Here is a 16,334-nt window from a genome sequence, read left to right as displayed (position 1 = left end):
GGAAGGAAAAACATCAATTTTTCCCTGCCTCCAAACAAAGTCTCCCCATCCCGTTACCTTCACTAACCCCTAGGATATAAAACACAAAGAAGCTGCTTTCGTACTGATGCTTGCCATCCTATTTCCACAGCACAGCATCAGCTACGCAGCTTGCAAATGAAAGAAAGAAATGCCACCAAGGTGGGCAGGCAGAAGTGACCAGAAATGGTAAAGGCAAAGATGTGAAGCTAAATATGTGAATATAAGAATTACTACATGAAACATGTCTTCCATATTTCTGTCAGTTTATCACATCCCTGACAGACCACTATTCACATTTGTACATTTAGTATCAGTAAAGTTGGGCTTTATCCCATTATCCAGTTATACACAGCCAGGGGTGAACCCAAGCCAATGCTGCTCTCCTCCCACTCAGTCTGGCTTAATTGTTTTTTCTAAGTCAAGAATGTTACAATACATACAAAGTATTTACTGCATTATTTTCAGAGTGCCCTGGGTTACCTCAAATACCAGAGGCACAATTACACCCTGCATCTCCCAGCAACTTTAACAAAAAACTGCCCAATTCCTAAAGCAGGTTGCCAGTGTGAGAAACAGCTTAATGCACAGTAAGAATTAGGTTTCCTCAACACACCACCAAATAGCAACTGGTTGTATGATGAAGAATGAGATATTCTGAGACAGAAATGTAGTAACAATTTTCAAGGTATGCAAAAAAATAAGAATTTTGAAGTCTGTTTCCTAATGAGAAAGGAGCTGTAGCAGTAAAAAGGGCAGGCATGATGGGGAGAGGGAAAGAGGGTGTGTGTTAACATAATGATTTAATTTCAGCAGTGTAAGTCAGCAGCCATATCTGCCTTACAGCTTTGGGAGCAAATCTTCCAGATTCTTAGAAGGTTGTATGCTGGAGAACAGAAAGCTATCAGACACAGAACAGTTTTACATACTTAGAACTTCACAGACATGGAACTAACAGAACAGAGAGAAAAAGAAACCAATCAAAAGATAACACAAAAATCACTGGCAATTTTTTCATTACCTACAGCAGTAAGAAATCAAAATACCAACACAGGTGAGGATGAGAGGGAAAGGGATGGGACAGAAAGGCCATGTCATCAACAAATACGTTTGTGTAAGAGAGAGAAAGGAAGGAGATGGAGGTGATAAAACAGAAGGGAAAAATTACTGCTCTAGATTTTTAGATATGATTATTTCTTAGGAAAAGAACCAAAAATTAAACACCAGTCATTTTACAGTGATTAATATTAATTGCTAGTACTGAAGGAAGGACTTCAACGTGATTCAGTGTTACATAAATCAAGAATGTCAGTATTTTTCTGGGACCCAGATACCTACCTTTATGCTTATATGACAGCTAGAGCCACAAAGCACTGAGTCTCATCAAAAATGACTATAACTGTCACTACAAGTTCAATTCTGTCCCTGGCAAACCATCAAACCAGCTTCAACATGACATTAGCATCAGTACACGATAAGCAATCGCACTGTCCTTAGCCCACTGAACTTACCCAGAGCACATAGAAGAAATGGGATTTCATCTTCAATGGGAAAAAGATTGGAACTCTTCTCTTTCAAATTTACTACTAATTGCACAGTAGAACATTCAAATAATAATAAAGTAAGAAATACTTCATGGGAATTAAATCTCCACGTAAATAACAACTACTAAACACATTTATGTAGAAGTAACAAGAAATGAGCAAGTCATTTGTTACACAGGGTTTCTCCAACAGCTACCTTAACACAGCAAGTCAGGTACGTCTGTGTGAGACAGCAACCCTATTCAGTCTGTCTACAGTTGACTCCTCCAAATCCCCAGAGAATGGCACATTATCTACCAGTTTCATTATGCTAAAACACTTTAAATAGATTCAGTACTAGATAATAGCAAAATATTAGGTACTGTCAAGCCTCTTTGTGCTGTCACTGCTGTGAAAGGTTCAAATAGCATCACTGTACTTTAAACTAAACTGTTCTCACTCTACGTTAACGTGGCACAAAACTGCTTCTATGTACCCTACTATTTGTTAAGACTTTTTTTGGATGAACTCGTTAGCTAATGCACCTTTCCTTCAGAGCTTTACCATCTTTTAGGCTACTGATGTGAAATCTAAATTTCACAAGATATGCAATGACCTTTTAAGTAATGACTTCTGCCTCCACAGCAACCTGATTTTGAAGGCTTCAAATACTCTGATTTTCACGAGCCTCAAAATTATGTAAAATGCATCTGTATCTGTAATGAAGATAAGCAACAGTTCCTAGTGGAAAGCCATGGAAAGAGAAAGTTTAGATGACAGAAAAATGATGCATTCACTTATTCTGAATAAATTAGTATGTGTTCTGACTGTCATAAATTCTCATGCTTTGAAAAACACTGCCCATCTTCACTTTGCTTCTTGTGTGTAAATCAGCATCTTAAATAACATATCCTAAATACAGCACGACCTGACCAAAAAAATCTGACTTTCACTAGATACACAAAAGTAACTAAAGTACAGTGGAAAGTGTACCTGCATCACCCATATTGCATTCTCAAATAGAACAGCCTATTTCAAGATCTTCCAACGTGGTCATAAATTTCAGATCTATAAAAACCTTGTCTAACCAGTTTAGATTATTAGTGTCATCATTTTCCCTTTCCCTACTCCTGCTAGTCACACTCTTCAATGAAACAGAAAGAACAGTTAGTTCTGTTAAGCTTAGATTCTACTGCTCTTCAGCTGAAATTCTGACCTACTCTGAAAACTCTGCAAATTCATCTCAAAACTGAAGAAAAAAAAGAAAGACCTCTGTCATCAACACAACTATTAATAGGAGCAGACCAAATGGCCTGCTGTGGAGCTCACTCTGTGTCAGAAACTTCATTAAAACACATCAGCACAAATCAGCTTAGAACATTTTTTGGATTCATATTCTGGAATGTGTAGAGAACATTCACATTTCAAATTCTCAGAAGATAAAATGTTCTCACAGATGAATGCCACGTAATAGAATCAAAATAAGTTACAGTACTTACTTTAGCAATCTGTAGCAAGACAATGCAGTGTTTTATTGATTCTACCATGCTCTAGGAAAATAAGAAAAAACAAAAAACCTTCTATCAGCATCATATATTTTCCATAGTTGCACAGAATATTAATGGAAATATTTGCCAAAACCTAAATAGACACTTCTGTAGAAGCCCTACTTTCCCTCCCCTCACCCGCCCCTTCATTCTGTACTTCTTTTGCCAAGGACAGAGGCACAGCAGCAGGAAACTGAAGTTTCCAAAAGCCACATAAAGGTCAGCATTCCAAGGAGAAATGGAAGTCAGCTTCTAACTTTCACACAAATGCAAGCAGGCAAATTCTGAGCAAAGATTGGACCTAATGCATTTAGCAGTTTTGATGAGAGGGATCCCTCATTTACATACTTGACAAGTTCTCTCTGTAAGATGAAGATAAGGGGGAAGGGAAGAAGAAAAAAGTAATGAAAGTAATTAGTGTGAAGGGTAATGGATGTTCTGCAGAAGATGTGACAGTGCGAGTTCTGATACTTCATACAAATAAGGAACAGTAGAATACCAGAGAAAAAGCTGAACATGTGAGGCAGAAGCAACAGTAATGAAATAAGAAGGAGCACTGGAAAACATATAATCAGCATATAAAGAGATTCAGCATGACAAAACATGTAAAAAGAGAAAATTAAGGAAAGAGCAAGAAAGTTTGCCTTCTTAAGAGAGTTGGCTTATGTGCTTCTGCACCATGTCACCTGGAAACCAAGGGCCCTACAGAGAATTATCTTGGGCCATGTCATGCTAGGCACAACTAACAGCACAGAGCTACAACCATTATCCACCACAACATCCTGGGGAAAGCACAGAAGGTCTGGCCTAGCTCGTATTTAATTAGCACTAATAAGCAGACTCCTGCAGAGCTGTCTGAACTCATGCTACAGTTCAGTACAAGACAAACTTGAGTATTTAGGAGCAAATTCCAGCAAAGGATTGGAAACAAAAATGATAGGAAAGATGATTATGGAAAGCTGGGATTGTATATCCTGAAGAGAAGGATGTTCAAGGGAGACCTTATCAATGGGTTTCAGCCTCTGATAGAAGAGGGAAGTCAGGAAGACAGCAGATTTTTTGCACTGGTATCCAGTGACAGAACAGCAAGCAGTAGCCACAAACCAAAATAATGGAAGACCCAAGGGGATTCAGTCCTGGGCAACCAGCTCTAGCTGAGCCTGCTCTGAGCATGAGGCTGGACTGCAGACCTCCAAAGTCTCTTCCAAACTCAGCTATTCTATGATTTTACAATTCGAAGATGCTAGACCTAAATCTGAAAGCAGAACCAGAACAGGCTGCCCTTTTGATGTTACACTACTGGATCTAATACAGGTTTCCAGAAACCAGAGCACCCATGAGATAGTGCTCTGCAGGAACTTGGACTGATATGAGAACTGGAAGTCAGTTGGGCCCCAAGCTGACCCTGTACTGTGCTCCTTGAAATCCACACTGAGGTGAGATTTTTCCATTGTCCAGGGTAATCCACTAAGAACTACTTAAACAGGTGAGTAAAAAGGGAAGGTGAGGACAGCAGTGGAAGATTAACAGGCAAATCAGTGCACAACTCTGGCTTCGGCCCTGCTAGGCAGGGGGGTTGGAACTACATGATCCTTGGGGTCCCTTCCAACCCGGGTGATTCTGTGATTCTGTGATTCTGTGAAATCAGTGCCCTGAAAGAATGCACAAGCATTCAAGAAATAGAAAAAGGTCCTACAAAAGACTCAGCATAAAAGACAAGGCGAGAAAGAAGACTAGAAAAATATAACATTCAATTGGAGAGAAAACACTGATTTATCAGAACTCAGAGAAAATTAATCCAAGGCAAAGTGGTAATTTTCCACAATTGGTACAGGACATCCCTATGATTTACCAGACATGAAGAAATACTGATAAAGGACTGGAAGAGGCCTGGACCAGACTCAAGTCTAACAGCATAGATCCAGGAATAAGACAGACATCTTAGCATTCACTACAAAGTAAATGTCTGAAAAGCTGAGATGAAGGGATGGAACAAGCAAGACAAAACAATAGAGAGGAGTGTTCTTGGAGCACAGAATCCGCATTCCCCACTGTAGGCAATGACAACTCATTCAAAGTTTCAACAGATAGGGAGAAGCAAGTTATCCATGTCAGCAGAGTTAAGCAGTCCCTACTGTGCGACTCCAAAGACCACATCTGTGATAAGAAGTTTTTTTTGTTTTTAAACAGATGTTTATACTGGAAAAATTGTGCATTAATCAAGTGGTAAAGATAACCTGGTAAGAGGCTGTGTTTTTTTTCTACTACCCAAAAACCTTTTAGCAAAAGAGCAAAAGAGAGAGAGACAGGTCATCAACACTGTCTGCCTGGAATGAGTGACATAAAAGGTTATTCTATTCTGTTTCTGAACATGAAGTTTGAAATTCCATCAGTCTTAATGAAAAAGGGAAAACAAAACAACTTGCCGTTTTTCAGGAATGAAGTTCAGAATTTTTCAAAAGAAAACAAGGTGACCATTCAAAATCTATGTAGTAGTTAAAAAATTGAAATAACTTACACTGGTGGTTTCTTTCAGACTTTCAATTTTCTGTAAAAGAAAAATTTCAACAATGTGGTTAAAGAAAGAACTTCCAGCATGCAGTTTGACCTAAATACTGTACAAACATTGTATTTTAAACACATGGAGGGCATGAAAAAAAAAAAAAGCAATCAACACAAAAAAAATTATTTCTACATGAAAACAAAATTTTCATTTTGTAATTGAAAAGACTGAGTTCAATCTGCTAATTAAAACCTGAAGCCATCAAGCTTAGGAATTTCTGAGCAGTGACATTACACATATCTGCCCATTGAAGTCTGTGCTTCACCTTTGCCTCCCACTAACAGCAACAAAGATGAAATGCAGTATGATGATTCACTCCAACTACACTACTCTAATGCAGTGTACTGAAAGCAGTGCATTCCAACAACCAGAATTACTTGAAATTAATCTCTGTTCAAGTGTAACAAGCAAACACAGGTAAACTCAGTTTTAAAAAGAAAAATCATGGAACAATAGCAGTGCACACCTATTCTTGCTTCTTCTAAGCAGACAGTTCATGCACCTGGAAGTCTGCCCTCTTATCTGGAAACACTGGTTCACAAATATTTCCTGTGTGGAGCTGCACACCAGGCATGCAAAATGCATCTGCATGCCTTGTTACAGATAAGCACAACCTATCTAAGAAGCACGTGCATCCTGTTGATGTCCTTGTGTCTGCTGAAGGCAAAATTATCCAATTGGACTCAGCACTGATCCTCTACAAATTCAATTACAGGACCTCTTTGTTTTGATTAATATGAAGGTCTCACGTGACTTGAATCAGTTTCTGTGTGACTCTTCAGCAATCAAAGCGTGTGAAGGAACATCTTCCCCCACACAGCACTGCAAGCTGCATTCTACATCATAAAAGAGCAACATGCCTGTTTGTTCCTGTAGATTCATAGTCTTAGTTTACATGGACAAAAACGCGGTGACGGTTTCCCAGCAAATGCCCAGGGAAAGTCTTTCAGTTATACTGTTCTGTACACTATTCATAAGGATGCTATACATTTCCTTCCATCTCTGTCTTGGCAAGAGGTGGCCAAACAGTGCCACAGGAACAACTGGGCCACAGCCATGTAGGAAACTGCTTCTCAGGGAAGCTACATTACATTTACTTCTGCTGCAAGCACAAAATATGCCAACAGTTAAGAATTCCTATATTGTTTTGCCTGTCTCTATTATACTTCCAGTCCAAACTTCATGAACATGTACTGGAGTCATTTGAAATATGATGACAGCACTTCAAAGTTTTGAGCCTTACAGCACCAAAATACACGCACCCAAACACAAAGTTTTCATCAGCTGAAAGACAAAACACTGCAATGAATCACTCAGCCTCAAGGCTTCATAGCCAACTGTAGGCAGCCATCAGCAGTTCTGATGGTTCTTCATCTACTTTTCCCAGGAAGTTTTAACAATATTTACACACCAGAAAAATCAGTATCTTATTCCCTTTGCAGATAACTGTTGAAATCTGTTAAATCTGAAAGTGATGACAGGTCATGTGATGCAGTTTGGTCACAGTGTTCTCCCAACCCATCTGTAATCTTTCAAACAACAGTCGAATTCAGACTCTGCTATTCTTGCGCGTAGGTGCAGACAAAGCGTAACACATCTGAGGTTGCACAGAAGATCTGGGATGGGATAAGACTCAGGCCACCTGGTTACCAAGGCATAGCCACAAATTATGCAATCATAACTTTTTTTTTCTTTAGTGAAATGAAGTTTCTGTGAGGAGGTCAGCCTAAGCAGAAGCATTCTGCATTAATCCATTTTTTTCTTCCACATTTGTGCCCCGTGGCTACGCTGCAAGGCAAAGCATGGGGAAATGGAATTTTGCCTTCTGTATCTCTGTCTGTGCATATACACAGGCGTTGGAACTTGATAATCTTCAAAGTCCCTTCCAACCTAAGCTGTTCTATGATGATCCCAAAAAGCCAGACAGATCCCATCCTTGTGAAGACCCTTCTAAAGAGCAAATACAGATATGAAAGACTCTGAATTTTCATTAGCTAAATTAAACAAGGAGCATGTTGAAGATGAAAACAATTAGACAATAAAGCCAAATATCATATACTACTAATTTATCACAATTTTCACTCTTCAAGATCCCTATTCTCTGAATATCAATTAGGAAGAAATTTTACTGTTTCCTTGGTTATTAAACACATTTTCAGATGAAACAGTGATATTCTGCAGAAACGTGTTGTCTTCTCTATCTGTGCTCCTTGGAAAGTGACTCTTCTTCCAAATTCTTCAATTTATATTGCAGAATGCAGCCACATGCTATAACTAATCTAATCAAATTGCAGGCTCCCACTGAAACTACTTCACCTAGTTGCTGCTTTTTGCACCTCCTTGATATCTGATTTTATTTTTTTTTTAATTTTTAAATGAAACCACTGGTGAATCAACAGAAAGCTGGTTTTATTTCATCAGTCAAGATTTTTGCCTCATTCAATGATAATGTGGCTACAGAGAGTCAGATCAGCTTGTCTGGCAAAAAGAGGTGACCAACTCATGGCTGGATTCAATGAAGTGCAATTTAAATCCCCATGTTCAGCCTCAGATTTACTTCACCAAACCCACTTGCTACAAACCAAACAGCTTCATCAGGCTACACCTCCTGCACAATATTTCTCAGTCTTCACATCAAGTCTGAACGTTCTTCCAACTTCCACAAGTTACCATGGCTGAGAAGAAAATATCCAGGAAGCACCTCAGGACACCCATCCCCTAACCTACAGCCTATAAAGACAAAGTATGTCCAGTGCTTTGTCCGATGTTCCTGCCAAAGTAATCGCTCAAGTTTTAAATGCCTGGCCACAATCAGCTGCAGGAAACAGCATTTAGCTATTTGGGAAACACGTAACGTGCAACCAATCACCAAAACTCACTTCCCCAGATGAAAAGATGATGGGCTGCGTGGCAATACCCTGCAGTTCAGACTCAGTTCAAAGCCTGAAAGCTGAACCGTATTTACATAACCAGGGAAACTGCTAAATACAGCATTAAAAAGCCTCTTAGCTGCTTCAGTCCAGGAAGAGACACGATCAAAAAAAGTATTTTGCCAGATCTCTTTCATTTTTAATAGAGAATAAATGGAACCTATAGTAACTGCAACACTTAAAGACTTGAAAACTGAGGAAGCTGACCTCTTCTAAATAAGCTTCTTCCCTTCTCTACACAGTCAATCTTTCTGCTCCATGGATACCTTGCAGAGATGAAGAGAGAAATCAGCACAACGTGCAGAAAGTCTCTAGGGATTAGAAGCACTGTCACAGCAGGGAAGGGAAAAAAAAGAGAAAAAAGTATTGCCTGATCTGCAAAGTAGCACCTGAACAGAGGTCAGCATTGAAGGAGAATTCTTCCCCAGCAGTAAGTAGGGGAGGAAAAACAGAGTGTCTTTAGATCTTGCTCTTTTAGTCAGCTGTCTACAGATTAAGCACACTTATACAATCAGCTCAGGTATATGAAGTCTGACATTCTCAGATTTCCAACCCATAGCATTACGGGTCACGGAAACAGAAACAAATGAAGACTGAATATAGGAAATATGTGGTTCTTGGTGTTCATTTTTCCCCTCAGAACAGGTTTGCTATGCCTACAAACACATTGTTCAACGCTCATCTTCGTTATAAGATTAAAAAAAACCTGCAAATTTAGGTTATAATGCTGTGAAGTTGGTAGCAGTAATCACTGGAGTAGTAATTATTTCCTACAGACCGAAATCTTTTCGATGTTATAAGTATGGCACCCAGTATTACAAAAAATTCAATTTACCATTTACTCACCACATAAGTTACATTGTTTATGTTACTCCAATTGCTTGTAGTGATTGAGACAACTTGAAGAACAGGAAAATAAAATATTTAAATACCTATCATCTACTGATGCACAAAACTATCAGATCAAGCAAAGTAAGCAATATTTAAGACAAAAAGTACTTGCTTTTCTCTGTTCATCATCTTTGCAGTTCTGGAGTTTTTCATCAAAGAGCTAAAAGCAAGAGAAATATTAAAAGGGTTTTGGTTTGGTTTTTTTTTTTTTTGCTATATAACAGCCAAAATGACTGAAAATTCTGAATTAAGCACATTTAATAAGCACTTGAGTTTTTATACGAGTTATATAACAGAAGTTAACAATTAATACCTCAAAGCATCGTTCTCATTTCTGCAAAGATCTTTGCAGCATACAGAGTGCTTACCAAAAAAGCCTAAATCCTTATCGAGACTTCCAGGTACCTTCTTAATTCAGGTAGTGATTCAAATCATTTAAGACTTGCAAGCAGTTCTTTTACAAAGACAGAATGATTTCACAGCTTTATCACTGCATTTATTTATTTTATTAAGAGTGGAATACAAGATGCAGGCAAATAAAACAAAGCAAATTCTTACTGAAAGGCTTGAATATGTATTTAAGACAGGTTGAGCTGTGAAACATTTTAAAGTTGCTTTTGACAGCACGTTGAGGTGCACATACAAATAACCATTAAGCTGCTGAAGGAAAAAAAGAAGTGATTAAGGGTAATGCTCAAAAGTTCATCATATCCATCCTTGCTCAGGCAAAAGCATTTTTTGACCAGGTGAACTAGAGCTCTCCTCTCAGTTGCCTATGCAGTAGTTACTTACGTGATCCCCTTTCCCTTGAGCGCTCATTTCTGCTTCTAAAGCAGACTTTAGTTGTGATCTCTGGACATCCTTAAATTTGCTTTTATTTCCTAATTAATTTCTATACTTCCTCCTCTCTGCTGGAGTGAAAAAGTGATTAAAAGGAGTTATGTTTAAATACCTTCTTTCAGTGAGGCACGCATCTCCCATATTCTCCTGCAAGATGGCCTTGGAACACAAATTAAAGCTAACTCCTGAATGAAACCTCTGCAGATTAGCTTCAGATTTTGCTTGCATCTCTTTTCCCATTTCCATTCCTGTCGCTGCACTCCCCCATATCCGCCCTGCCACTGAATTTTTGCTGAATACTCCATGTACAGTACTTGTCCATTATACCAGGGGAAAAAAGTCCAAACCAGCAGAACTGAAGCAATCTTAAGAGCAATTTTAACCTGCTGAGTCATGGAAAAAAGAGTCCTAACCAACAGCAAATACTTTGTTTTTCAAAACAAGGTGAGTGCTGAGAGATGTGACTGTATCGCTCCTCACCTTCCCCCCCAACTCCTGAAATACATAAACGAAGCGGAAAAGACCTGTACTGGCACACAACTTTTGACACAATGTTTTCACTCAAGGACAAAACAGAAAACAGATTATCACTACTGCAACAAAGTCTGAAACTCAGTTGCAACTGTAGTTGCATTGTTGTGTGATAGATAGATACAACTCTAAAATGCCACAAGTAAGAGATGATTTGTTTTAAAATTAAATTTAACTAATCTCTGACATTTCCAAGAAGTTAAGCATACAAAAAGATGTTTCAGCCATTGCAAATCTTCTATATAAGTTGAAGTTACTCTGATTTTCTAGCTTTATCAACCTCAAGATCTACTCTAGGAGAAATAGAGAATGTCGCTTTCAGTTTCTACAGCTTTTAGCCTATTACAATTTTTAATTTTCTTAGTCTTGGAAAAAAAAATTGTTATATTCTGTGAGTGCAAGAAATACAATTCTAATATCAACAGGTTTCACATATAGGAATTTCTCCAGCACACACATTTCAGCTCAGCCAGATGAACTCTTTGCTTCCCACAATTATTAGAACACGCACAAAGCATAAAACATTTCTTTTTCCCTCTGCTGAGCTTCCTTTCAGACAGACCTTGAAATCCCCACAGTGCAGTAAGTACACCAGTTTGTTAACTTACCTTCAGCTGGTCTATCAAGATCTGTAAGTAAGCGTCAGCCTCAGTAAGTTTCTTATCAAAATCATGAACACTGGGAACAAACCCTGAATCCACACCCTAGACAGAAGGAAAAAAAGAAAAAAACAATTTAACATGTAATTAGATGGCTTTTATGGGAAAAAGAAATTAACAGCAATATGGCTTTGACTACTAACTGGCTGCTAAATGTTGCCTTGCACGCACTGCATAAACACAGGCACACAGCTGAACCATTCATCTTCTATTTGCAGCTAAATCAGTAACAGCAAATCGCTGCACTTTTTCAGTGTGGGTGTAACTGTAACATGGCACAGCATTTCAATACTTTTAATTGAAAAAACAAAACAAAACAAAAAACCTTAAACAACACTAATTAAAGCTCCTTCAGAAAATACAAAGAACTCAGTTTTTTTCCCCTGCAGAATGCCTTGCGAGTCCATGTTCTCACATTTCAGTTAAGGAGGACAAAACCAGACTGCAGTGCATGACTGCACTTTTCACACCTGAAACCACTTTTGCCAATTACAATGCAGCTGAACTCAGTGCTTCCCAGTAAAGGACTGAACAAATGTGTGCTAAAGCAATTCTTACACACCTGAGGCTCACCTTCACACTGCAAAAATTTGCACTTCTTCCTTCAGTCTCCCTAGTTCTTCACAGCTCCAGTAATTCGCGTCCTTTTCCTATATTTGATGTTGCATTTCATTGCATAAATACCAACATGGACTAAATATTGCAATGAAAATGATTGCTTGCAGATTTATCTTCATAACGTAAAATTCAAAGCATGTATTTTTCAATTCAATTTTTCAATTCAAAACAAAAACTCCCAGTGTAACAAGCTCACAAAACCCACTTATGGGAAAGTCTGCCTAACAAAGAATTTTTGACACTCCCTCTAAATAGAGAAGTTAAAATATATGGAAACTAAGGCTAAAACTAGATGAAACTGCTATTCCATTTCCTTGGAGAAGAAGTGAGGAAGCAACCAGAACCATCATTTCAGCAGTCTACCATGCTCAGCTAAAAAATTATGGGAATAAGGTTTCATATATTAAAACTGCATTAACTGTAAAGAAAAATTTCTGCTGAAGATATGCAGCAATACAGTTTACAGTGCAAATTATCTGTATGCTGCATTAAAATGAAGGTTTTTATTTTAGTTATCAGTTTAAGATTATTAACGTGAAACAATCTAGTATTTAAAGCAACCTTAAAGGTAAAATGTCATTCCTAAATTTCTTCCTCCTAACACTAAAGGAAAATCCAACTAAAACATGAAGTGCCTCAGCTGAACAGACATCAACACCAAATATCAAGTGAAAACTGCAACCTACTATTAGAAAGTTAAAACTTCAGTCAACACAAAGAAAATCATAAAAGCCAAGTGTAGTGACTGCCATGCTGACCCTGCACTGAAGTGAAATGTAAAAGTAATTGAAAAAAACAACAACCCCTGGGGTGGTGAAATGCAACTTCACGTACAAGCTTGCTCTCGATCTGTGTAAAGCTTGTTTAGATGAAATCTGATAACCTACTGAGCAAATTTAAATTTACTAGCCTATGTTATAGGAGATTAGGTTCATAGTTCTAAGTCCTCACATGGTTTCAAATCAGAAACCCGGAGACAAGTTACAAAACATCAAGATTAACAACAGCATGGAAAAATGCACTGCATAAACAGCAAAAAAAATTAATCAGTACTTCTAACTCACCAGTAATTTGGAGACAGTGGGCTTACAAAGAGCAGACATAAATGACATCCTTTTTTCTTTGCTATGTGGTCACCAGACACAGGAGAGGAAAAAGGGGAAGCCATCTCCCCTCTCTTCCTTCCCCTGCCATGTAGGAAATCAGGCTTCAAAAGAAATGGGTGAGCACACTCACCTGAATGGCATTTAACTGCTCATTGAATTGGAAACTGCATATCTGAACTGGCAATCACTTTTTTTTTTTTGTAATGAGAAACTTGTATGATTCATAAACTGACAAAAGAGCTGCTTGCAGTGACAGCAGAACCCCCACTTTCTTGAGGGCAGAGTTCAGAACTCCGCTGGGTTTGACCCTGGCCAAGTTTATCTAGCCTAGGAGCCGGTCCTGTAGAAGGGGCTCAGACCAGGCTCTCTTCCAACTGACGTTACGCTGTGAATAAGTATCTTCACATCACAGACAAGAACAGGAACTCAGGCTGTTCAGCTCTTCAAAAATATAGATTCCTAACATCAGGACCAATCCAAAGTAATATGGGCTTTTATTTCCACTGAATAACTAGATTTAGCCATAAGTTTACTTCATTTCCCTCAATTAAGACTACTCTATATTAACATCATAATTGAGGAACTGACAGTCATGTTACCAGATCAAATGGCTGCAGAAGCAAGTAGTTAATAAAACTTCTAGTCTGCCTGCCTGCCACCTCCCATAACAATACACTTGGTATTTCACTGATCCCACAGGAAATCCCACATTTAATAAACAGGCTGTAGAAAAAAAATAAAATAGCAGTTTTTCCTCTTATTTTCCCATCTCTTCTCCATTTCTGAGATTTCCTCTTCTAGACGTACCAGAACTTTAAAGACTAGGCTGTACAGGGCACGTGCCAATGCTCACATCTGTGGCAGCTCAGCAGCACCAACCCAAGGAGAGCTCTCAGATGTGAGCTGCAAGATGCCCGGACAGAGGGTGAGCAGACAGGATAGCCATCCTAGGAAAGAGTCTGCACACCAATCAGAGATTGAGTAAGGAAATCCCGTGCTAGGAGTCCTGAAGAATGCAGTCCTTTCAAAGGTATCCATCCTTTTTGGGGGGGGGTAAGTGAGAGGGCAAGAGCAAAATCTAAAACAATTAAAATATACACAGCATAAGCCTCATTTTCCTTACAACACTGCTAGCACCACAGGATTTCATATGTTGTTCCCCCGTCCTTCAAATCAGAAGTTATGCACACCACTCGTGTATTTCTATTCAAAACTCATCCATGCCAAGAAGAATTCCATGCCTAATTTCAACCAGTTCTTTCAAATAGGATGGAATGACAAAATTTCACAACTCTCAGAAGAAGCCTAACAGAAAAAATCTAATGTATTTCTCAATTAGGAGCCTCTGTGAAAAATGAGCTGCATGAAAGCAGAGAAGCAAGGGAAAAGATAGAGCAAACAGTGAAGACTTGATGAGGGTTGTTCTTGTACAATAGCTTTCTGGGGGAGGAAAAGAGAAAGCTGTCCAGAGCAGGATGCATCTCTTCTTTTTAAAGACACTTTTGCTACATCCTTCATCTAATTAGGCTTCCAAGTCCAGCAAACAGTTTTGTGAGTCAGTTTAGAGGACAAAGGGTTCTGAGTTCACTTCAGTACCTCATCAGGAACATACGCTCTGCCTACAGTGTTTGACTTTGTGAAGGACACTGCCTGCAACAACTACTGATAGAAAACTGAAAAAAGGACACAATAAGTGAGCCACTAAGTAATAGAATTGTCTGGTCACAGAATCACCCGGGTTGGAAGGGACCCCAAGGATCATGTAGTTCCAACCCCCCTGCCTGGCAGGGCCACCAAACATACACATTCAGATCAGGTTGCCCAGGACCCCGTCCAACCTGGCCTTGAACACGTCCAAGGACGGGGCATCCACAACCTCCCTGGGCAGCCCGTTCCAGGGCCTAACCACTCTCCTTGTAAAGAACTTCCCCTAACATCCAACCTAAATCTTCCCTCCTTCAACTTGGATCCATTGGTCTTATATTTGCAGTTGTGGCATCCACTTTTTTTCCCTCTGCTAGATTTTCAAGCTCTATTAAAAGCTCAGAATACACCTGTCTCAATAAGAAAGTTTGATTCTATCTACTATTCTTGTTTGCAGCCTTAAGAAGTTCATCAATAAACATCTTGGATAACAGGAGGCTAAGGGAACTGCTACTAGCAACACATTTTCCCAAACACTTTACCAGCAACCAGAAACAACTCGGTTCTCCTGTTGTTTATTCCCACCTTTACTCTACTCTTTCTTTTGAGTCAGCACAAACATTTGCCTTCCCACATAGTCAACACGATATGCAAACAGATCTGAGTTGAAACTAAGCTAGAAAACAGAGGGTTGAAGGAAAGTCATTTGAATTTCGGTCAGTTTTGACTGCAGCTCCCAGTGCAGCTATTCTCACCATGCTATCTCTTCCCTTCTGCTTGAGCAAGCAAGGCAGGACTCCTTCCAGCAGCAGCACCAGCAAACACTGGTGAAGCCATGGCATAGCTCCTAATATTGAAGCTGCTATTATCACCCTTCTCATCAACCACCACAGATCCACTTCTTAAAACATATTTTTCTTACCCTGTTTGCTACTTATGAGGTAAATATCTTGATGTAATTATGGAGGTAACAAGCAATCAAAAGAACTTTTAGAATTCCATTCTCTGTAGCAACTCTTTACCCAGTCACTACAGGTCCTTTGTCACTCCAGAGTTCATTGGCAAATCAGGTAGAGGCTGGAACAGTCTGGGGCTTTACCTCAAGGATTTTCCTAAGTTTGGATATGAAGCCGTTCATAGCTTGCAAGTCTTGTGGTACTCTCTAGTGTGGATTATTTCTGTTGTTATCTGGCTTTTGCATGAACAGTTACCAGGTGCTTTAGCAGCACTAGAATGGCAAAGGGGAAAAGTACATCTCAAGGTGTGGGTTTGAAGGCAAAAGTGAGCAGGAAGGTTTGAGCTAATGGGAGAAGAAAAATATAAAGGCTCATCCCTCCAGCTCACGGTGGGCATTATGGACAGGATCCTAACAATACCAAAGCACTACCAGAGTAAATGCAGACACGAACAGCCTTTTATGATGCCTACATTTATTCACTTTTTTTCCTAAATTCCCTTCCTGGA

At 39.1% G+C, this 16,334-nt stretch overlaps 1 protein-coding gene across 3 annotated transcripts in view; it reads right to left on the bottom strand.

Moving 5' to 3' along the window:
* The window catches only part of OSBPL9 (oxysterol binding protein like 9), a 58,518-nt gene that overhangs the window by 14,998 nt on the left and 27,186 nt on the right, over nt 1–16,334 (bottom strand). For all 3 annotated transcript variants that reach the window (XM_042873314.1, XM_042873315.1, XM_042873316.1), the window contains 4 exons: nt 11,452–11,547; nt 9,585–9,632; nt 5,607–5,636; nt 3,041–3,091 (listed from right to left, as the gene is read on the bottom strand). In XM_042873314.1, coding sequence (XP_042729248.1) covers nt 3,041–3,091; nt 5,607–5,636; nt 9,585–9,632; nt 11,452–11,547 — 225 coding nt within the window. The remainder of the gene's footprint in view (nt 1–3,040; nt 3,092–5,606; nt 5,637–9,584; nt 9,633–11,451; nt 11,548–16,334) is intronic.

The sequence above is a fragment of the Lagopus leucura genome, unplaced genomic scaffold (assembly GCF_019238085.1).
Source record: "Lagopus leucura isolate 7727_CA_CO unplaced genomic scaffold, USGS_WTPT01 Super-Scaffold_100009, whole genome shotgun sequence".
Taxonomy (NCBI): Eukaryota; Metazoa; Chordata; class Aves; order Galliformes; family Phasianidae; genus Lagopus; species Lagopus leucura.
This window is presented reverse-complemented; position numbering and strand designations above follow the sequence as displayed.